Source organism: Strix uralensis, chromosome 32 (genome assembly GCF_047716275.1).
Source record: "Strix uralensis isolate ZFMK-TIS-50842 chromosome 32, bStrUra1, whole genome shotgun sequence".
NCBI lineage: Eukaryota > Metazoa > Chordata > Aves > Strigiformes > Strigidae > Strix > Strix uralensis.
The window spans coordinates 3,431,228-3,451,296 of record NC_134003.1 but is presented as its reverse complement, the minus strand read 5'-3'; the positions used below and the strand labels follow the sequence as shown (position 1 = coordinate 3,451,296).

At 72.9% G+C, this 20,069-nt stretch overlaps 7 protein-coding genes across 12 annotated transcripts; 5 read left to right on the top strand and 2 right to left on the bottom strand.

Moving 5' to 3' along the window:
* Positions 1-698: 698 nt before the first annotated feature.
* MPZ (myelin protein zero) lies at positions 699-3,381 on the top strand. Its single transcript, XM_074853177.1, is given in 6 exon segments — positions 699-866; positions 1,392-1,558; positions 1,651-1,864; positions 1,942-2,077; positions 2,192-2,252; positions 2,384-3,381. Coding segments are annotated over 6 exon segments (948 nt in total). The 5' UTR covers positions 699-799; the 3' UTR covers positions 2,687-3,381.
* Positions 3,382-4,814: 1,433 nt separating this feature from the next.
* PCP4L1 (Purkinje cell protein 4 like 1) lies at positions 4,815-6,113 on the bottom strand. Its single transcript, XM_074853277.1, has 3 exons — positions 6,075-6,113; positions 5,800-5,854; positions 4,815-5,504 (listed from the first exon to the last, which is right to left on the bottom strand). The coding sequence occupies exons 1-3, from the start codon at positions 6,081-6,083 to the stop codon at positions 5,365-5,367; spliced, it is 204 nt and encodes a 67-aa protein (XP_074709378.1). The 5' UTR covers positions 6,084-6,113; the 3' UTR covers positions 4,815-5,364.
* A 555-nt stretch (positions 6,114-6,668) lies between these two features.
* NR1I3 (nuclear receptor subfamily 1 group I member 3) lies at positions 6,669-9,529 on the top strand. Of its 3 annotated transcripts, none has more exons than XM_074853272.1 (9): positions 6,669-6,738; positions 7,024-7,243; positions 7,697-7,827; positions 8,234-8,406; positions 8,481-8,656; positions 8,733-8,878; positions 8,955-9,033; positions 9,144-9,249; positions 9,336-9,529. In XM_074853272.1, exons 2-9 carry the CDS (start codon positions 7,080-7,082, stop codon positions 9,450-9,452), a joined length of 1,092 nt encoding a protein of 363 aa, XP_074709373.1. In that variant the 5' UTR covers positions 6,669-6,738; positions 7,024-7,079; the 3' UTR covers positions 9,453-9,529. The 3 variants fall into 3 exon arrangements, with proteins under 3 accessions (XP_074709373.1, XP_074709372.1, XP_074709371.1); XM_074853271.1 differs by having other exon boundaries at positions 8,955-9,071; XM_074853270.1 differs by having other exon boundaries at positions 8,733-9,071.
* TOMM40L (translocase of outer mitochondrial membrane 40 like) lies at positions 9,501-11,877 on the bottom strand. Of its 3 annotated transcripts, none has more exons than XM_074853274.1 (9): positions 11,668-11,877; positions 11,448-11,515; positions 11,267-11,359; positions 10,870-10,971; positions 10,639-10,714; positions 10,444-10,566; positions 10,248-10,324; positions 10,076-10,178; positions 9,501-9,994 (listed from the first exon to the last, which is right to left on the bottom strand). In XM_074853274.1, exons 1-9 carry the CDS (start codon positions 11,765-11,767, stop codon positions 9,855-9,857), a joined length of 882 nt encoding a protein of 293 aa, XP_074709375.1. In that variant the 5' UTR covers positions 11,768-11,877; the 3' UTR covers positions 9,501-9,854. The 3 variants fall into 3 exon arrangements, with proteins under 3 accessions (XP_074709375.1, XP_074709374.1, XP_074709377.1); XM_074853273.1 differs by having other exon boundaries at positions 10,639-10,744; positions 11,668-11,841; XM_074853276.1 differs by lacking the exon at positions 10,870-10,971 and having other exon boundaries at positions 10,639-10,744.
* A 1,323-nt stretch (positions 11,878-13,200) lies between these two features.
* Positions 13,201-13,720, top strand: APOA2 (apolipoprotein A2). Its single transcript, XM_074853242.1, has 2 exons — positions 13,201-13,472; positions 13,547-13,720. The coding sequence occupies exons 1-2, from the start codon at positions 13,261-13,263 to the stop codon at positions 13,662-13,664; spliced, it is 330 nt and encodes a 109-aa protein (XP_074709343.1). The 5' UTR covers positions 13,201-13,260; the 3' UTR covers positions 13,665-13,720.
* Positions 13,721-13,901: 181 nt separating this feature from the next.
* On the top strand, positions 13,902-15,091 carry UFC1 (ubiquitin-fold modifier conjugating enzyme 1). Of its 2 annotated transcripts, XM_074853142.1 has the most exons (6): positions 13,903-14,065; positions 14,148-14,215; positions 14,320-14,383; positions 14,465-14,541; positions 14,625-14,715; positions 14,805-14,964. In XM_074853142.1, exons 1-6 carry the CDS (start codon positions 13,943-13,945, stop codon positions 14,874-14,876), a joined length of 495 nt encoding a protein of 164 aa, XP_074709243.1. In that variant the 5' UTR covers positions 13,903-13,942; the 3' UTR covers positions 14,877-14,964. The 2 variants fall into 2 exon arrangements, with proteins under 2 accessions (XP_074709242.1, XP_074709243.1); XM_074853141.1 differs by lacking the exon at positions 14,625-14,715 and having other exon boundaries at positions 13,902-14,065; positions 14,805-15,091.
* Positions 15,092-15,233: 142 nt separating this feature from the next.
* USP21 (ubiquitin specific peptidase 21) lies at positions 15,234-19,937 on the top strand. Its single transcript, XM_074853260.1, is given in 14 exon segments — positions 15,234-15,269; positions 16,011-16,812; positions 17,721-17,780; positions 17,980-18,087; positions 18,089-18,104; positions 18,200-18,311; positions 18,394-18,531; positions 18,616-18,680; positions 18,774-18,877; positions 18,952-19,038; positions 19,120-19,198; positions 19,309-19,416; positions 19,499-19,613; positions 19,713-19,937. Coding segments are annotated over 14 exon segments (1,902 nt in total). The 5' UTR covers positions 15,234-15,252; the 3' UTR covers positions 19,804-19,937.
* Positions 19,938-20,069: the final 132 nt, after the last annotated feature.

Below are 20,069 nucleotides of genomic sequence, written 5' to 3'. Positions count from 1 at the left end.
GCCCCTGCCCCTGGGACCGCCCGTAACCCACCTGCTCTCCCCCAGCCAGGACCTCTGGCTCAAAACCCCTCTGAGGAAAACCCCACTTTGCAGTTTTTCACCCCAAAACCCTTCCTCCTCAGCTGGTGCCGGCGCAGCCGCGAGGCCGTTGGGCAAAGCCCTGCCCCGGGCTCTGCGCGGGGCGGTGGCACTTCGGTGGCTCCCAGCTTTGCACCCTGCGGGGGGTCCTGTCCATCCCTGCCCTCTCAAAGCTGTGTTTTCACCCCAAAATGGAGCCGAGCAGAGGCTGCTGGGAGCATGCTTGGCCGGGGCTGGCAGCGCCCGCCGGGGAGCCCCACACGATGGGGCAGGAGCTGCCAGCACCGCCCGGTGCCCGCGGGATAGGAGGGGACGCGGCGGTGGCCCGTGGCATGGCCGCTGCAAGACCCCAGTCCCTGGGACCAACCGGGCACCGCGGCCGAGTGCCACTGCCCCCTGGCTCCGGCCACATTCCTGCCGAGCCGCCTCCGCCGCGGGCGGGAATGCGGCCGGACAAAGGGCGCTGTGTGTGCGGCCCCCCCCGCTGCATGCTTCCCCCTCCTCGCCCATGGCCGCACTAAATGCCCCCTTTCACCCCCTGTGCCCCCCCCGGCTGCCCCGCGCCCATTGGCCCGAGGCCGGGGCGCCGCCGGCATCACCCGCCGCTGCTTGCTCTTAAACCTCGGCCCCCGTCCCGCCAGCACCCTTCGGCACGCCACCGGGCCCCGTGCACCGCCAGCCCTCCATGCGGCTCGGAGCCGGCCGGTGACAGGCAGCCACCATGTCGCAGGGTGCCGGGGGCAGCCGCAGCCGCCTCCTCCTCCTCGCCGGGCTCCTCTTGGTGCTGGGTAAGGTGGGGACGGGGACAGGGGACCAGGGCTGCTGCTCCTGAAGTGCTGATCCCTGGTGCTGGGGGGTACTGGGAGCCCTGGGAGGTGACCACGGGGCTGGCAGCCACCCACACGTCAGCTTTTGGGGCCATCACCAGCGGTGACAACGCGCCGGGACCATCACCGGGCCACAAGGAGAGTCCCAGCACCAGCCACCTCCCTGGGGCAGGCGAGGGGTGCTGGCTGCTGGCCCGGCCCTGCCGCCGTCCCCGGGCATCAGCCGGCGCCAGGACACGGTCCCCTCACAGGCGGCTGTGGGGACGCCAGGGCGGAGGCTCCCCACAAAGGCACCCACAGTGTCACAGAGCCGCTGTCCCCCACCAGCCCTTGGGTTTTCTCCAGGGCCAACAAAAGCCTTTTGGTAGCAGCACGGGGCCAGGCATGGGGCCAGCGCGGGGGCACAGACTGTCCAGCGGCCCGGCGAGGGGCACCATCCCCATGCCGGGGTCCCCCCTGGGGCTGACGGGTCTGTGCCCCCAGCAGGGCTGTCCCCGACGTCGTCCATCCACGTGTACACGCAGCGGGAGGTGTACGGCACCGTCGGCTCCCACGTCACCCTCTCCTGCAGCTTCTGGTCCAGCGAGTGGATCTCCGAGGACATCTCCATCACCTGGCACTTCCAAGCCGAGGGCTCCCGTGACAGCATCTCCGTAAGCTCCCGCTCCGCTTCGGGGCGGGGGGGGCCCTGCCGTGCCCAGAGCCCCCGTGACCCCGCTGTCCGTGTGTCTGTCCCCATCGCTAGATATTCCACTATGCCAAGGGCCAGCCCTACATCGATGACGTGGGCAGCTTCAAGGAGCGGATGGAGTGGGTGGGCAACCCCCGCCGCAAGGACGGCTCCATCGTCATCCACAACCTGGACTACACCGACAACGGCACCTTCACCTGCGACGTCAAGAACCCCCCCGACATCGTGGGCAAGTCCTCCCAGGTCACGCTCTACGTCTTGGAGAAAGGTACGGCGCTGCCGGTCCCCCCCCGCTGTGCCCCTGCCCTGACTGGGGGGGCTGACAGGGTGCTGCTGTCCCCGCAGTGCCCACCCGCTATGGCGTCGTGCTGGGCTCCGTCATCGCCGGGGCTCTGCTGCTGGTGGCCGTGGTGGTGGCCCTCGTCTATCTCATCCGCTACTGCTGGCTGCGGCGGCAGGTGGCCCTGCAGCGGCGGCTGAGGTGAGTCCCGCGGCCTGAGCAGGGCAAAACCACCCCGAAATGGGGCTGCCGGGCGGGACGGGGCGGGCTCTGGCCTTCCTGAGTCGCCTTTTTGCCTTCCCACCCCCATTCCAGCGCCATGGAGAAGGGGAAGCTGCAGCGATCGGCCAAGGACGCGTCCAAGCGCAGCCGGCAGGTGAGAGCCGAGGGGTTGGGGGGGCAAAACGGCTCGGCCGGGGTGGGGGCGATGCCCTCTCCTACCTTTTGGGGTGGAAGGAGAGGCGGGGGGTGAAGCCCCGCGGCACCGACGCTGCCCCATCCCTGCAGGCGCCCGTGCTCTACGCCATGCTGGACCACAGCCGCGGCACCAAGGCAGTGAGCGAGAAGAAAACCAAGGGAGCCCCCGGAGACTCCCGCAAGGATAAGAAATAGCGGTTAGCGGGCAGGGAAGGTATCGCGGGGGCGGACGCCGGGGCCCCCGGGCCCCCCAAAGTCGTCATGACCATCGAGATGGAGCTGCGGGGGGACGCCGCCGAGGCCACTCGCCCCCCGCCCGCCGCCCGCTCCCCCAGCCGGGGCAGCCTCAGGAGCGCCCTGATGCACATCATCAAGCCGAACGCCGGGACCTGACGCCCAGCCGCTGGCGGAGGGGGGGGGCCAGGACGCGGCCCCCCCAGCTCCGGGAAGCGGCTGCCCCGCAGCGCGGGACCCGGCGAGGAGCAGGGTGTGGTCCTCGCCCCGGGTCCCCCGGCCTCGGGGACACCCCGGCGTCCCCCCACCCCGTCCCGATGCCCCTTGGTCGGTACCTTCCTCTGCGCAACCGCTGCCCTGCCCAGCCCCGGGCACTGATGTAATTTTTCTATTTGAAGATGCAACCACTGAATTTTGGGTCTGTCCCCCACGGGCTGCCTTGGTCCCCCCCCTCCCCAGGGACCTGCGTGGTCCCCACGGGACCGAGCCGCCCCCTCCCTCCCTGTCACCCCCCCCAAACCAGTCTCCGGGAGGGTTTCTCTGCCCCCATCGTTGCTCCTTTTCTGGCCGTTTTCTCGTCTCTCTCCGCAACTGAACCCAAATGACGTTGCGGGGTGGCTCCCGCCCCGTCCCCTCCGTCCCGCTCCCGTCCCCCATTAACCCTCCCGCCCCGTAACCCCCAGCCCCCCCGCATCGGCTGGAGCCTCGCGGAGGAGGAGAGGCTGCGGCTGGGCTGGAGGAGCTGCCAGTGCCCATCACCCCAGAGCCAGGCGCCGCTCCCCAACATGTTTTTCTACGCCCTGTCCGTGTCCCCCCATCCCACGGCGCCATTAATAAAACTCACATCTCCAGGAGCCCCGTGTCCGCCCTGGCTCGTCGCTGTTCCCCGTTCAAGGTGGGGGTGTCAGGGAGGGGGTGCGGAGGGTGGCTGAGCACTTGTGAACTTGCTGCATGGACCCCCCACAGCCCCCCCAGGGAAAGGGGTGTCGCTGCCTCTGTCCCGGTTTCCCCGGGGGCGAGGTGACATCTCGAGGGCATCCTCGTGGCACCCCAGGGACCCCCCGCAGCCGGGGTGGGGCTGTCCCTGGGGCCACCCATCATGGCTGCACCCCACCCTAGGGCCACCTTCCCCCTCGTCCCCATTAGCTGTTAATTAAAGCTCACGCCAATTAACACAGAGGCCCCATCTCAGGTGCTGCCCTGGGTGCACGGCCCCGGGCACGGCCTAGGGGGGGTCCCCCCCCCCCCCCCCCCCCCCCCCCCCCCAGCCATCGCCCACCCAGCAGTGACCATCCCCATCCTGGCAGCAGGGGCTCAGGGAGGGACGACAGCTCTGGCTTCGGGGGGGTTTGGGGCGCTGGGCTGACTCTGCGCCCCCCCAGCCCCATCCTGCCGCGGCACCGTCCCAGCAAGGGGCCCCCGCGCTGCCCCCCCGGCCCTAGAACTGTCTTTTCCCTAATAAGTCTTCAGAGCGAGCAGGGGCCCAGCCCGACCCCGGGGTGTCCCCTGGGCCCTTTCCCTTGGCCACCGACGCTGTTTTTCTTTCCAGGGAGCTATTTCTGCCAACGCGCTGCGGCTCCACACCAGGGCCCGGTGTCCCCAGTCACCCCGCAGCATCGGGCACCGCAGGGACCGGCCCTGAGCGCACGGAAATCCCCCTGCACCCCGCCAGTGGTTTTATTTTACACCCCAACGCATTTTTTCCCCACCACCAGCAGGTACCTCCAGCCCTCGGTGATGCCGGGGCTGGGAACCGCTGCCAAAGTCAGCCCCGAGCGAAAAACTTTGATGCCTGGAGGGACAGGGCCCTGCGAGGCCTTCATCCCCCGAGGAAGAGGAGCAAGTGGCAGCATCTCTCATCACTGCTGCCCTGCGAGGCCTTCATCCCCCGAGGAAGAGGAGCAAGTGGCAGCATCTCTCATCACCGCTGCACAGAGTGGCGTGATGGGAAATGGGGCCACGGCGCCGGGGGCTGAGACCCAGCGGCTGATAAATTAAGCAGATTTTCATGGGGAAAAAAACTCCAATCAGAAGGCGACAGAAGAGCCTGGGGGGGGATGAAGCCGTTCCCAAAGCTCCACCCGAGGGGTCCCATCCTGGTGGGGGAACCCTCTGCCCACGTCTCGGGGCCCCCCTGCCCACCCCCCCCCAGGCGGGGACAGCCTGGCACCTCCGGGGCTGTTTTTAACGGGGGGCTCCACCCGCTCCCCCAAAGGGGGACCCGGGGGTCCTGCCCAGTGGGGGACAGTCCCCGCACCCCCTCCCACAGACCACACACCGGCCCGGCTCCTCTTCCGGATGGTTTATTCTTTACACATGCTGAATCCCCCCAGGGGAGGGGATGGGGACAGGAGCGTGGGGAGGGGCAGTGCGGGGTGGGGAGCACTCTGTGCCGGGGGGGGCCCGGTTTCCCGTGGTGGGCTGCAGCCAGACCCGTCCTCCCCACAGCATCCCACCTCCTGGGACGGGACAGGGGCTTCCCTCGCTCGGGGGACACTGGTGTCCCCCCCACATCCCCAGCAGCCAGCTTGCTGCCATGGCCGGGGAAATGGAGGCTGTCCCAGGGAAAAGAGCGTTTCCATGCCCTCCCCCTGCACAAGGGCCACCTCCACTCCGGGGGACACGGGATTCAGCCACGTCTCCCCCACATCGACCCCCCAGCTTCACCCAGGGTCCTGGCTCAGGGGTGGGCGAGGGGTAGGGAAGGGCCGAGCCCCCCCGGCTCCACTCGCAGAGGACGGGGCAGCCCCGGTATGGCAGAGGTCAGGATGGGACCGTGCCCACGTGAAGAGCGGGGTGCCCGCCGCGGGCAGGGGGTCCCGGGACCCCGGAGCTGCTCAGGGCCCCGACTCCTTCTTCCGCTTCTGGAAGCGGCGGAATTTCCCCTGGATGGCGAGCGCGGCTTTCTCCGTCTCCGGCGCGCTCAGGTCAATGTCGATCTCCTCCTCCTCCACCTTCTTGGGGTCACCAGCTTTAGCTGAGGAGGGGGGACACAGGACAGGGGCTGCTCTGGTTGCAGCCTGGCACCCCCAGACCCACCCCAGCACCCTGACGCCCCCCCCAGCAGCAGGGTACACCCAGGGGGGCACCCTGCCACCCCCCCCAGGGGAAGGACAGAGCAGGTCCCCAAATCCATTCAGGTGTGTTCCCCCCCCCCGCGGTGGGGACACAGATCCTGGGGGCTCTGTTTTGGGGACAGGAGCTTGCCGGCGGTCCCCAGGGCAGAGCGGGGGGGCTCGGGCAGAGGTGACACTGGTGTCGGGGGTCCTCACCTTCCTCCTGCCCGCTGGGGGCCTCCGCCGCGGAGGGGGACTCGTGGGGGCTGCGCTGCGAAGAGAAAGGGGTGTCCGGGGGTGACACGGGGCCCCCGGCAGCAAACCCGCACCGGGGTAGCGGACAACGGGCTCCGCTTTGCCGGGGACCCCCCGCGGTCCCCCCCCGCCTCCAGCCCCCCCCACCATTCCCAGGGCAATTCCCCTCCCGGCCCATCGCTAAAAACAAAGGGAAAAGGGAAACCCCCGCGCTCCGCCCGGCGCCGGGTCCTCACCCCGCTCATGGTCGCTCCGGTGCCGCCGCTCCCGGTGCGGCCCCTCGCGCTGCCGCCGCCTTTATAGGGGCGCGGCTGAGTGACGGCCGCGGGCAGCCAATGGGGCGCGGGGGCGGGGCCGCGTGGGGACCTGCCCCCCCGCGTGTCGCACCCCCCCTCCGAGCCTCGACGCCCCGCGGAGCCGGACCCGGGGGGAACCGTGGGGGGGGTCGTGGCTGTTGTCACCCCCTGAGCTGGTGCCATCCCGGGGCACCCCAAAGGTGGGAGGTGACACCCGGGGGGGGGACACAGGCGCTGCCCGGGGGTCCTGGGACAGGGACGCTGCTGGCACCTCCCAGCGTCAGGACGGCCACCACCGTGGTTCCTGTCCCCTCCGGGCTCTGCTGCCACGAACACCCCCACAGCACCCATGTGCCTGCCTGTCCCCTGCCTGTCCCCTCCATGCCTGCCTGTCCCCCATGTCTGCCATGCCTGTCCCTGCCTGTCCCCCCCCCCGGTGCTGCCTGTCCCGCCCCCCCGTGCTGCCTGTCCCCGCCTGCTCCAGCGTCACTCAAGTTCAAGGTTCAAACTCCACGGGGCTCCGGCTGGGAGACGACAGGGACAAGTAGGGGCCGCGTGTCCCCTCACTGCGTGGCACCGGGCACCAGCGGGCACCGGGTCCCAGGTACCGGCACCGACAGGCACCGGCCGCCTTCAGGGGCGTCAGGGGGGCGGTTTGGTGGTGGCCGGGCAGGGGGTCACGATGGCAGGCGGGGGCATGAGGGGTGTGCTGTGGGGCGGGGCGGGACACTGTGGCTTCGAGGGGACACGTAGGGAACAGGGCGCAGGAGCTGGTGGCGGGGCAGCGGCTGCGGGACGGGCGTGCTGCCGGCGGAGCGCGGTGCCGGGCGTTGCTCAAGTGGGAGCTGCGGTGTGTTACACCCCTCCCCACGCTCACCCCCTCCTGCAGGCTCTGTCCTCACTGCGGCCACCCCGGTCTGGGCGCTGTCACCCACGTCCCCAGCCATGTCCGTGTCGAGCCTCTCAGATGCGGAGAGCAGCCCCTGCCCGCTGCCGCGGGGCCCCGGGGGGGAGGACGTGGAGGAGAAGGTCTGCGCCGTGTGCGGGGACCGCGCCACCGGGTACCACTTCCACGTCCTGACCTGCGAGGGCTGCAAGGGCTTCTTCAGGTGGGGGCTGCCACCGCGGGGTGGGTGACATGGGATGGGACAGAGGAGGGGGACAGGATGGGATGGGGCAGGACAGGATGGGAAAGGACAATATGGGATGGGACAGGAAAGGATGCGACGGGACAAGAGGGACCAAAATGGGGTGGGATGGGATAAAATGGGATGGGACAAGGGGACAGGGCAGGATGGGACAAGACACAGTGGGGCGGGGTGGAAGAAGATGGCCCCATGGACAGGGGGTGGGTAGGACAAGACAGGACAGCCACCGCCATCCCATGCTCGGGCCACCTGCCTCCTCCGGGGCACAGTGGGGACGGGGTCCTGGGGACTGGAGGTGACCCCTGCTCTGGGACATCCTCTCCCTCAGCCCCCGCTGCCCCTCTGCCCCCCCGGGGACACACAGGGACAATCCCCGTGGCCTCACAGCCGGGCCCCGGGCCCATGTCCCCCCAGACGCTCCATCAACAAGGGCGTCCGCTTCACCTGCCCCTTCGCCCGGAGCTGCCCCGTCACCAAGGCCAAGCGGCGGCAGTGCCAGGCCTGTCGCCTCCAGAAGTGCCTCGACGTGGGCATGCGGAAGGACAGTGAGCACGGGGACACGGGGATGGCGGGGGGACAAGGGGGAGAGGGGATGGGGGGACACAGGGGACTCCTGGGGGGAGGAGAGGGACATGGAGCAGAAGGGAGGGGAAGGACATGTGGGAAAGGGGATGAGGGGGACCTAGAGGGGAAAAGGGGGGACACGGGACAGAGAGGACCAGCCTGGGTGGGACAACAGGGGAGGGGACGGGGCAGAGGGGACGGGGCAGCCCAGGGGGGCGTGAGGGGACAGCAAGGGACGGGGGCACAGAGGTGACAGCAGGGGGGTGCAGGAGAGGGGGGACAAGGGGGACCCCCTGGGGGAAAGGGATCATGGGGTACTGGTGCCTCCAAGCACCAGGGGGTCCAGCGCCACCGGTGACCCCGGTCCCCGCGCGGCGGTGGCGGCAGTGATCATGTCGGAGGAGGCACTGCAGCAGCGGCGGGCGCTGCGGGGGCAGCGGCGGCTGGCACGGGGGCCGCCGGCGGGGCTGACGGCGGAGCAGCAGGAGCTCATCGACATCCTCATCGCGGCCCACCAGCGCACCTTCGACTCCAGCTTCTCCCAGTTCACGCACTACTGGGTGAGCGGGGACCCCCCGGGGCCCGGCCGTCCCCGCGGGGCCCCAGCCCGGTGCTAACACCCTGGCCGCCGCAGCCCGCCGTGCGCCTCTACGTGCCCAGCCCGCGGGCGCAGAGCCCCCCGCCGCTGCCGGACGGCCCGGCCGAGGACGTGCTGCCCGACGTCTTCTCCATGCTGCCCCACTTCGCCGACCTCAGCACCTTCATGATCCAGCAGGTCATCAGCTTCGCCAAGGAGATCCCGGCGTTCAGGTCTGGGGCGGGGGGACAATGGGCGGGAGCCCCCCGGGGCCACTCCCGCCCTGACACCCCCCCCACCCCCCGGCAGGACTTTGCCCATCGACGACCAGATCTCGCTGCTGAAAGGGGCCACCCTGGAGATCTGCCAGATCCAGTTCAACACCGTCTTCAACGCGGAGACCAAGGCCTGGGAGTGCGGGCAGCACTGCTACACCATCCAGGACGGAGCGCTGGGTGAGGGGGTCGGTGGCCCTGGGTGGCGGGGGACACCGTGGCCCCGGCCCACCCGTCACCGCCGCGCTCCCCCCAGCCGGGTTCCAGCAGATCTACCTGGAGCCGCTGCTCAAGTTCCACATCAGCCTGAAGAAGCTGGAGCTGCACGAGGCCGAGTACGTGCTGCTCCAGGCCATGCGGCTCTTCTCGCCAGGTGGGGACCGGGGGGGCCGCGGCGGCCGGGCGTCCCCTTGGCCCCGCTGACAGCCCCACCCCGCACCCCCAGACCACGCCGGCGTCGCCCAGCGGGACGTCATCGACCAGTTCCAGGAGAAGGTGGCGCTAACGCTAAAGAGCTACATCGACCACCGGCACCCCCTGCCCGGGGGCAGGTACGCGCCCGCTGGCACGGCCGCGGCCCCTCTGCCGTGGGGACGGCCGCCGGGTCCGAGCCAGGTGTCCCCGTGTCCCCCCCAAGGTTTCTCTACGCAAAGCTGCTGCTGCTGCTGACGGAGCTGCAGACGCTGAAGGTGGAGAACACGCGGCAGATCCTGCACATCCAGGACCTCTCCTCCATGACGCCGCTGCTCTCTGAAATCATCAGCTAAAGCCCGCGCCGCGCCGCGCCCCGCGCTTCACCGGGCAGAGTAAAGCTCCTTTATTTTTCGAGGCCCCGCGGGCGCGTGAGCCCAGAACCACCCACTGCGCCGCTGGGGGGACCCGGGGCAGAGCGGGGGGAGCAGGGGGGAGCGCGGCGCCGGGGCGAGGAGGGTGGCGCGGGGCCGCCGCGGGCCCCCGGCCCCAAGCACCGGCCGCTCATCGGCCCGACCGGCCACCGCACGCTGTCACACAGTGTCCCCTGGCCTCGAGGGACCAGGTCCTCCCTCCGCGGGCTCCCCCGGCGCCGCAGCGTGGGAGCAGGGCCCGGCCGGCACCCCTGCGGCGCGGCAGCTCCCTGAGCAGGACGGTGGCACGTGCCGCCCACCCCCGCGGCCCCTCAGCCCACGATGACGCTGAAGCCGCAGTGGAAACGGTTCTTCCAGTGGTTGAGGAAGGCGCCCAGAGCCAGGGTGACGGGCAGGGGGGGCAGCTTCTTCTCCAGCACCCCCCCGACGCTCCAATTACTGTCCAGAAGCCCTGCGGGGGGGGGGGACATGCACGGGGTGAGCACCCGGCCGGTGCTGGGGCTGCCGGGTGCCAGCGCGGCTCCTCGCTCACCTCTGAAGACCATGTTGGCTTGCGGCAGGTTGAGCTGGTAGCCAAAGGCGAAGGTGGTGTCCTGCAGCCGCGTGTTGGCCTCCAGCTCCACCCCAACCTGCACCTGCGGGGCGGAAACCATGAGGCCCCGGGGCGGGGGCCGGGGAGAAGCGGGGGCCGGGGGGCCGCTCACCTGCTCGTTGGCTCGGTGGTAGTAGCTGGCGTGGGCTCCGCCGTACCCCACGTTCAGCGTCGCCACCCACTTCAGAGCTGGAAGAGAGAAGTGAAGAGGGGGGCGAGGGCAGCCGGGGCGTCCCCCGGGGCCGGCACGGCGGGGGGGACCCCCCAGGGCCGTGCCCGGGGCCCCCCCAGCGCGGGCGCCCACATACCCGTGTATTTGCCCGCCAGCGTCAGGATGGCGCCCTCCTCCCCCGGCCGCCGGTGATAAACCATCTCCCCGCCCAGCACCAGGCGGGGGGTGACGCTCTGGAGGAAATGGGCGACCAGGATCACTGCGGGGACACAGGGCCCTCAGCGCGCGGCCCCCCCGGCCCCGCGGCGGGGTGGGGGGAGCCCCCGCTCACCGGACTCGCCCAGCAGGTCGGGGTTGCCCAGCGTGAGGGTGGCGGTGCAGTCGTCCCCCCGGTACTCGCCGTCGAACTGCCACGTCACGAACTTGGCCTGGTGCGTCTGCAAGGGGACGGCCACCGCCGCGGGTCCCGCCCCCGTCCCCGGCGCCGCCTGTGGGGGACGGCGACGCCCCGACACCCCCGGACACCCCCCGACACCCCCCGGCCTCTCCCACCCGGCCCCACCTGGAAGACGGCTTTGGTGCGGACGCGCTCGGCCACCAGCTGCAGCACTTGGGCGTTGAGGCTGCCGCTGCTGTCCATGTCCCCGACCAGCATGGGGAAGGCCTGGGGACGGGGGGGTCACCGGGGCAGAGGGGCACCCCCGTCCCCTGTCCCCGGCTGGAGCCGCGGGCCGGGACCCCTCGTCCCACAGGTGACCCCCACCCATCCTGGCGCCATCTCAGAGCCTTGCGGCCACCCCCCGTCCCAGGGCCACCCCGGGAGTGTCCCAGGGCCACCTTGAGGCCACCCCAGGGCCACCCCCCATCCCAGGGCCACCCCGGGAGTGTCCCGGGGCCACCCTGAGGCCACCCCAGGGCCACCCCCCGTCCCAGGGCCACCCCGGGGCGCGGGTCCTCACCTCGGTGGGGCCAAGCTGCCGGTCCCCCACGAAGGTGGCGTTGAAGTGGTAACTGGAGGGGCCGAGGGTGCTCATGTGAACCGTGTGTGTCACCTGCGGGGACGGCGGGTCAGCGGGGGCGGGGGGCAGCGGGGGGGCCGCGGCCACAGTCCGTGTGTCCCCTCCCGCGGGTCCCCCTGACCTGGAAGTGGCTGCTCAGGGTCTTGTTGACGATCAGCTTCACTCCCTCCATCTGCTGCGGGAAGACCTCTGCGGGAGAGCGGGGGGTCGGCGGAGGCACCGCACCCCCGGGCAGTCCCCCGGTGCCTCCCCGCTGCCCCCCGGGACCGGCCCGTCCCCCCGCGCCTACGGACCCCCGCCGGTCCCGGTGTCCGCCCCCCGCCCGGCGCCCCCGGCCCCACCTTTGCACCGCCGGTGCAGCTCATCGAAGCTGCCGGGGCTGCCCAGCGGCTCCCCCCGGCGCGGGGCGCGGGGCGCGGCGGGGCGCAGCGCGTTGCCCATGGCCCGGCCCGGCCCTACGGCCGCCCGCCCCCCCCGTCCCCGCCGGGCGCCGCCATCGCGGGCGCGGGCGCCGGAAGCGGCTTCGCGGGGCCGCGCCCGCCCGAGGCCGCCGCCGCCATCTTGGGCCCGGGCAGCGCTCGCCGCCCATTGGCTGAGCCGCGGGGGCGGGGCCGCGCCGGACCGTGCTGCCGCGTCCCGCCCCCCCCGTGTCCCGGGTGGCCCCCCCCGTGTCCCGGGTGTCCTCCCCACCCTCCCCGTGTCCTGGGTGTCCCCGTCTCCTCCCCGCCCCCGCATCCCGTTTACCCCCTCGTGTCCCATGTCCCCCCCGTCCCTCCAGGCCGTGTCCCAATTCCCCCCGTGTCCCCCCCCCGCGCCCCCCGCACCTCCCCCGCCTGTGTCCCCTCCTTGCCCCACGTCCCCTGTCGCACATCCCCCTCCTTGCCCCGTGTCCCCGTCCCCTGTCCCTGCTGCCGCCACCAGCACCCCTCCTGGCAGGGTGCTGTGGCCGGGGGCTCGGGGGGGAAGGGCCCCGGTGGCCCCACTGGTGACCCAGGGGACAAAGAGTTTTTGTGCCCGGTGCCGCCCAGGTGCCCTTTGGCCACGTGTCCCCAGATAGCGCCGGAGCCGGACCCCGGCCTGGCCCCATGGTGGGGGTGTCCCCAGGGTCCCCCCCATGGGTGCCCCCCCGGGACGGCCCCCGCCTGCCCCGCGCTGAGTCACGCTGTCACGTTGGCGGCCGAGGGTCAGCGATAAGGCGGGCGATGACCTTCGCCCCCCGGCAGCCGGGGCGGGTGTGCAGCCCCTCGGGGTGCCCCCACCCAGCAGGGACCCCGGGGTGGGGCAGGGGGGCTGGTGGGTGCTGGAGTGGGAGTACAGGGGGGGCCGGGGGCTGGGGGGGGCCCTGGGGCTGCTTGGGGGGTCCCACTGTGCTGCAGGGTCACAACACATTGTGGGGCCGGAACACGCCGTGGGGCCACACGTGCCACGGGGCCACTAGCCAAGCCCCCACCGTGGCAGCCCCGGCCCCAAGGGCCCCCACAGCCCAAACCCCCGGGCCGTTGTCACCCACCACCCGCGCTGGGCCGCAGGTCCAGGACCCCGGGGTGGGGGGCCGCCCTCGACAGCCCAAGGAGTGGCCGTCCCCCGCGGCGACCCTTACCCCCGCCGTGTTTACCGAGGCCACGGTGGGGCCGGCACGGCCCCCCTGGCCCAGGGGCGGGAGCAGCCGGGGGGATATAAGGAACCCCCGAGGGGGGACCCGCAGCCCCGCACCCCTAGAGTCCTGCCCAGGTGAGTGGCAGCCGGCGCCGCGCAGGACAGGACGGGGCGGGGTGGGGCGGGAGTGGGGCAGGATGGGGCCGTGGGGCCGGGCTATGGGGCAGGGATGGGGCAGGAGGGGGACCGAGGTTCCATGGGGCGGAACGGGGCAGGGGGGTGCCGTGGGGCGGAGCGGCTGCCACTGACCCAGCCCCGCAGCCCCCAGCCCCGCCGAGATGAAGGTGCTGGCGGCCGCGCTGCTGCTGCTCTGCGCCTGCCGCCTGCGGGCCGCCGTGGTGAGGCGCGAGGCCGTGGAGGCCGCCCCCACCGCCCCCGAGGCCGCGCCGGCCGTCGAGGACTTTGTCAACCGCTACTTCCCGCTGCTCTCCGTCTTCACCAAGGAGCTGCCCCAGAAGCTGCAGGCGGAGGAGCTGCGCAGCCAGGCCGAGTACGGCGGGGGGACACGGGGGACGGGGCCCTCGGGCACCCCTCAGCCCCCCCTCACTGTCTGCCTCTCCCCAGGGCCTACTTCGACCGGGCCAACAAGCAGCTGGCACCGCTGGCCCAGGAGCTGCGGAGCAACATCGTCAACCTCTTCTCCTCCGTGCTGGAGCTGGGCAAGGGCGAGGGGCAGCCCTGAGCCCCGCCATGGCGGCCCCCGCACCCCCCCCGTGACAATAAAAGCCTCGGAGCCGCTGCCGTGTCGCTGGTGCCGGGGGGCCGGGAGGGGGGGAGGGGGGAGGGAGAGCGAGCGCGTCTGAGACCCGACAAACTCACTTCTGCCAGCACTAAAGATGGAGGCGCCGGGGCGGTGTCGCGCCCCGCCCGTGCCCCTGGTAAAGATGGCGGCGCGGGGCCCGGCGCCTCCGGCAACGTCACTTCCGCCCCGGGCCGAGCCGCGCTTCCGGCGGCGGGGACATGGCGGAGGAGGCGGCGCGGCGGGTGGCGGCGGAGCTGCCGCTGCTGCGGACGGCAGCGGGGCCGCGGGACCGGGAGGGGTGGGCGCCGCGGCTGAAGGAGGAGTACCGGGCCCTCATCCAGGTGCGCCCGGACCGCCGGTTCCCCCCCCCCTTCCCGGTCCCCCCGGGCTCCCGGCGGCCCCGCTCACCCCCGCTCCCCCCAGTACGTGGAGAACAACAAACGCGCCGACAATGACTGGTTCCGCCTGGAGTCCAACGCCGAGGGCACCCGGTGGGTGAGCGGGGCGGGGGCCGGGCCGGGCTCCCCCCGCCCCGGGGCCGCTCCGGTGTCCGGGGGCGGGGGCCGGGGCTGAGGGTCCCCCCCGGCGGTTGCAGGTGGTCCGGGAGGTGCTGGTACATCCACGAGCTGCTCAAGTACGAGTTCGCCCTCGAGTTTGATGTGAGTGGGGGCGGGGCGGGGGGGCACGCGGGGCGGGGGGGGCTCGGGGGGGGCGCTGACCCCCGCGTGCCCCCGCCCCAGATCCCGGTGACCTATCCCGCCACCGCGCCCGAGATCGCCATCCCCGAGCTGGACGGGAAGACGGCCAAGATGTACAGGTGTGGGGGGGGGGGGGGGAGTGGGGGGGTGTCCCGGGGTAGGGGGGGGCCCGGGGGGTCTGACGGCTCCCTCCTCCCCCCAGGGGGGGCAAGATCTGCCTCAGCGACCACTTCAAGCCGCTCTGGGCCAGGAACGTCCCCAAATTCGGCCTGGCCCATCTGATGGCTCTGGGGGTGAGTCGGGGGTGTCGCGGCAGGGGGGGTGACACTGCGGGGGAGGGGGGGGGTGTCCCCACGGGGCCGCTCACCCTCTGTCCCCGCAGCTGGGCCCCTGGCTGGCCGTGGAGATCCCCGACCTCGTCGCCAAAGGCCTCATCCAGCACAAGGAGAAGTGAGCGGCTGGGGGAGGGTGCACACACCCACCCCGCCCCGGCTGCTCCCGCCGCTTCGCTGCTGCCCCTCAATAAACGCTTCAGCCCCGGCCTTGCCCCCGCCTGCTGCTCCGGGGCTCCCGGTGAGGGGGCGGCCCCCCCGCCCAGCGCCCGGCGCCGTCCTACAGGAACGCTTTACCGGCGGACGCTGTCGCTTTAAGAAGAGCGGGTGCGGCGGCTCCTTTAAGAACGGGGGGGGCGGTGGGTGGGACGCCGCGCGGTCTCCATGGCGACGCGGGGGCGGGGCCGCGCAGGCGCAGCGCGGGGCGCGAGGCCGCGCGGGGCGGGGCGGCGAGCGGGAGGAACAAAGATGGCGGCGGGTGCTGCGGGAGTTGTTGCCATGGCGGCCCGCGGCAGGTACGGCGGGGGCGGGGGTCGGGGCGGCCGCAGCGCCGCGGGGCGCCCTGGTACCGGCCGCGGGGGGGGGGGCGGGGCGAGGGGAGCCCCGAGCTGGGGGCACGGGCGGGCCGGGGGGGGCGGCTGGAGGCCTCCGCCATGGCGCGGGGCCCCCGCCCGGGCTGGGGGCTCCGGGCTTTCGCCGGGCCGCGGCTCCCGGCGGCTGCACCGCGGCCACCGGCCCGCCCCGGCGCTGCATCCGCCGCGGGCCCCGCCTGCGCCCTGCCCGGAGCGGGGCGAGCCCGGCGGGACCGACCCCCCCCGCACCGGAGCCGCTCTCCGGGGACAACCGAGCACCGGCAGCCTCCGCGCGGGGCCCGCGCCGCCCCCCCCCCCCCCCCCCCCCCCCCCCGTGCCGGGTGTCCCCGCGGAGCCAGGCCCGGGAGGCGGCTGCCCCCTGCCCGGCCGCTCCGAGCGCCGGGAGCTGCCGGCGGGGCCAAGCGCCGCCGTGACTCGCCCGCCCCTGGCGAGCGGGGGGCTGCGGGGTCTCGCCGCCCCCGGCCCCGGCCGCTGACCCGGCGCATCCTCCTTGTGCCGCAGGGCCCCCGCCGACGGGACGCTCCGGCCGGCCGCTCGCCGCGGGGGGCTGTGAGCGGCGCTGGCGGGCGGCGGCGCGGGCAGAGAGGTGGGTGCGCGCCCCGGTGCCCCCCCGCGCCGGCCCGGCGCCGCCGGCGTCAGCCCGGTCCCTCTCCCCCCGCCCAGGGCTCCGCTCTCGGCCGTCGCCGCGATGCCCCAGGCCTCGGAGCACCGCGTCGGCCGGGCCAGGGACCACGGCGTCGTCACCTCCCAGCCCAAGGCGGCTGCCAAGCTGCCCAGCGGGCACCGGGCCCTGAGCCAGGAGCGCCACGCCGCAGCGCTGGCCTCCGCCGCCGCCAACGGGCTCTCCCCGGCCCCCAAGCTTCGCCTCCTGCCACCCCGGCCCAGCCCGCTGGACGACCGCGGCAAGAAGCTGGAGCTGGACCGGGGTCGGGCCTCGAAGCGGGGGGAGGCTCTGCGCGGCTCGGCGTGCCGGCGGGGGCCCGTGAAGGCGGACCACGCGGTGCGGGTGCCCGGCTCCCCGCAGGCGGGCGCCGTGCCGGGCAGCGCCTCCTTCTCGCTGCCCGCCGGGGCCTCGCTGGCGGGGCGCGAGGCCGAGCGCCGCCGGAGCAACCTGGCCCGCTCCAAGTCCATCAGCATCGGGGACCTGAGCCAGGGTGGCGGCGGCGGCCGCGCCGAGGACGTGGCGGCGGTGCTGAGCCGGCTGGTGCTGAGGGACTGTGGCCACCAGCTGAGCGCCGGCTCGCTGGCGCTGCGGAGGAGCTCCTCTCTGCGGAGGGTCAACGTCTCCCCTGGGCTGGACGGGAAGCCCGCGGCCCCGCTGCTCTCCGTCCGGCCCGAGGGCTGCCCGAGGACTCGTACCGCCCCCGACCCCCCGTACGCCCACAGCCCCGGCGTCCCGGCGCCCGGCAGCCCCGCCATGGGCAGAGCCCCGGCACCCGGCAGGACCGAGGAGAAGACGGCAGCCGTAAGAGCCTCCGGATTTGTCCCGCTGGCGGGACGTGCCCTGGGCCCCGTGTTGCCCCAGTCCCGCCAGGGTCGGTGACGCTGTGGGGCAGGGCTGTGGGGCTGGTCTCACCTCTCCCCCCTCCGCTCCTCCTGGGGGACCCCCAGGTGCGAAAGGGTCGAGTGCCCTCGGCCCTGGGGGTGCTGGGGGCCGGCCGGTGCCGTGCCCGTTTCCGCATCCGCCTTCTCGCTGCTGAGCAGCCCCTGTCCTCCGCTCGCCCTGGGCCACGTGTGGGGATTAGGTGCCCTGAAATCCTGGGGACGGGCCTGCGCTGGTGGGGGACGGGGATGGGGACGTGGCTCGGCCACCACGGCGCATCCCCCGCCGGCGGCACAGGGCTGCCCCAGCCCCACCGAGCTGCCCGGCTGCCCACGCCGCGCTCCCGCCCCTCGCTGGGCGGCACGAGGCCGGTTTGCCTCCGCCGCCCGTTCTCCGGGCGCCCGCTGTCCCTCTCCTTCAATCTAATCCCCCAAGATGAGCCTCCAGCAAGGCCCAGAATAGCCGGGGGAAATCGGATCAGCTAATGAGCTGTGGCTTAGGGGGGCGGAGGGGGCCTGGCAGGTGCCGCAGTCCCATCCCGGCGCCCCGGCGGTGCCAGGGCCATGCCGGGGCTGCAGGCGGCCACACTGGTGGAGCTGCCGCGCCAGCTGCACCGCACCCTGCTCACCCAGCGGGAGCTGCAGGGCCGCGGCGCCGGCATCTCCGACTCGGTGGTCCACACGGCCGTCATGGGGCTGCTGCTCGTCAGCGGCGAGGTGAAGCCGGGGGAGCGTCCGTCCGTCTGTCCGTCCGTAGGAAGCCAAGGGGCGGCTGGAGGGGGTTTACGACGCGGGGACGGGTCTCACCCCCGTCCCTTTGTGTCCCCGCAGACCCATCACACCCTGCTGCTGGGCTCGGGACACGTCGGCCTCAGGAACCTGGGCAACACGGTAAGTGCCCGTGTTGCCCATCCCTCTGTCCTGGGGACCCCCTGCGCTCGTGGTTCCCTCCCTCCGGCACGTCCCTGGAGCTCCCCCAGCCCCTCGGGGGTCCCTGTGGCGCAGCCGGGGGTGAGGGGACGTTGGGGATGTGCCAAGGCCCGGTGGCCTCCCCCCAGGGCATCACCGCGTCCCCGCCGCTCTCTCGCAGTGCTTCATGAACGCCGTGCTGCAGTGCCTGAGCAGCACCAAGCCGCTGCGGGACTACTGCCTGCGCCGGGACTTCCAGCAGGAGCAGCCCCCCGGCCCCCGCGCCCCCCCAGGAGCTCACCGAAGGTGGGACAGAGCCCCCCTGCAGCTAATCCCCCCCCCCCAGGGCCTTACATAAACCTCACCAGCGCTGACACCCACCACGTCCCCTGTCCCCGCAGCCTTCGCCGACGTCATCGCCGCCCTCTGGCACCCCGACTCCTCCGAGGCCATCAACCCCGGGCGCTTCAAGGCCGTTTTTCAGAAATACGTGCCCTCCTTCACCGGATACAGGTGAGACTTGGGACCCCCGGCAGCTCCCCAGCCTCCCCGGGGGGCGGCGGTGGGTGCGATGAGTCCTTCCCTCCCTCCGCAGCCAGCAGGACGCACAGGAGTTCCTCAAGTTTTTCATGGACCGGCTGCACGTGGAGATCAACCGCAAGGGCCGCAGGACCCCCAGCATCCTCTCGGACGCCCGGCGGAGCCCCGCGCTGGAGGACCCCGAGACGCTGAGGTGAGGGGGGGTGGGGCAGAGGGGGGCGGGGGGGGAGCCCCGGCCGTGGGGATGTGCAGCCTCACCCGCCGCCTCTTGCCACAGCGACGACGAACGCGCCAACCAGATGTGGAAGCGATACCTGGAGAGGGAGGACAGCAAGATTGTGGGTGAGCGCTGCCGGGCGGGGGTGACGCCCTCCGGACCCCTAAACCCCTCCGGCTGCCCCCCTCTGCCCGGCCTCACACCCCCCTCGCCCCCAGACCTCTTCGTGGGGCAGCTGAAGAGCTGCCTCAAGTGCCAGGCGTGCGGCTACCGCTCCACCACCTTCGAGGTCTTCTGCGATCTCTCCCTGCCCATCCCAAAGGTAGGGACGGGGCAGGGCCCCCCGCCCCCCTCCGGCCGCCCCCCGGGCTCCCACCTGACCCCCTCCCCCTGCAGAAGAGCTTTGCCGGCGGGAAGGTCTCGCTCCACGACTGCTTCAGCCTCTTCACCAAGGAGGAGGAGCTGGACTCGGAGAATGCCCCGGTAAGAGCCGGGGGCTGCCGGCTCGGGAGCGCCGGCTCGGCAGCCCCCGGCCCCTTCTCACCGGCGCCGTGCCACCAGCAGGTCTGCGACAAGTGCCGGCAGCGGACACGGAGCACAAAGAAGCTGACGATCCAGCGCTTCCCGCGCATCCTGGTGCTCCGTATCCTTCAGGGAGCGGCGGGGGGGGCCGGGGAGAGGCCTGGGGGGGGGTGGTGCCGTCCCTCCCTCCCTCCGGCCACTCGGGGCCGCATTTCCCTTGACGCTGCCCAGACCTGAACCGGTTCTCCACCACCCGCTACTCCATCAAGAAGTGCTCCGTCTTCGTGGACTTCCCGCTGCAGCAGCTCAACCTGCGGGAGTTCGCCAGCGAGAAGGCGGGTGAGGCGCGGCGGGGGGGGGAACACGGCGGGGGGGCCACGCCGAGCCTGGGGGCCGCGCTGACCCCGGCCTGCCGCCGCAGGCAGCCCCGTCTACAGCCTCTACGCCCTCTGCAACCACTCGGGCAGCGTCCACTACGGCCACTACACGGCCTTCTGCCGCGACCCGGCCGGCTGGCGCGTCTACAACGACTCCCGGTAGGTGCCCCCACCCCTCCCGACCGCCCCCCCGCCTCGCCGGGGCCCTGCGTCCCCCCCACCCGCCGGGGCGGGCGTGGGCTGAGGGTGCTGCCGCAGCGTCTCGCCCATCAGCGAGAACCAGGTGCCGTCCAGCGAGGGCTACGTTCTCTTCTACGAGCTGGAGGAGCCCCCAGGAAGGAGGCCCTGAGCCGCCCCACGCCCGGGGGCTGCCCCTGCCCCGTGGCCCATGGGGCGGGGAGGGGGGCCGGGCGGCCGCAGCCCCCGCTGCCCCGGGGGGGGCTTTTGTGAATAAATTTATTAAAAAAAAAAAAAAAAAAAAAAGCCAGAGTTTGGAGGTGTGAAGGGTTGGGAGGTGGGGGGGCGGGGCCTGGTGCGGGAGGGGCGGGGCTAGAGCTGACGGGCAGGTGAGCTGTGGGGGCGGGGCCTGGGGCGGGGCTAGAGTTGACAGGCAGG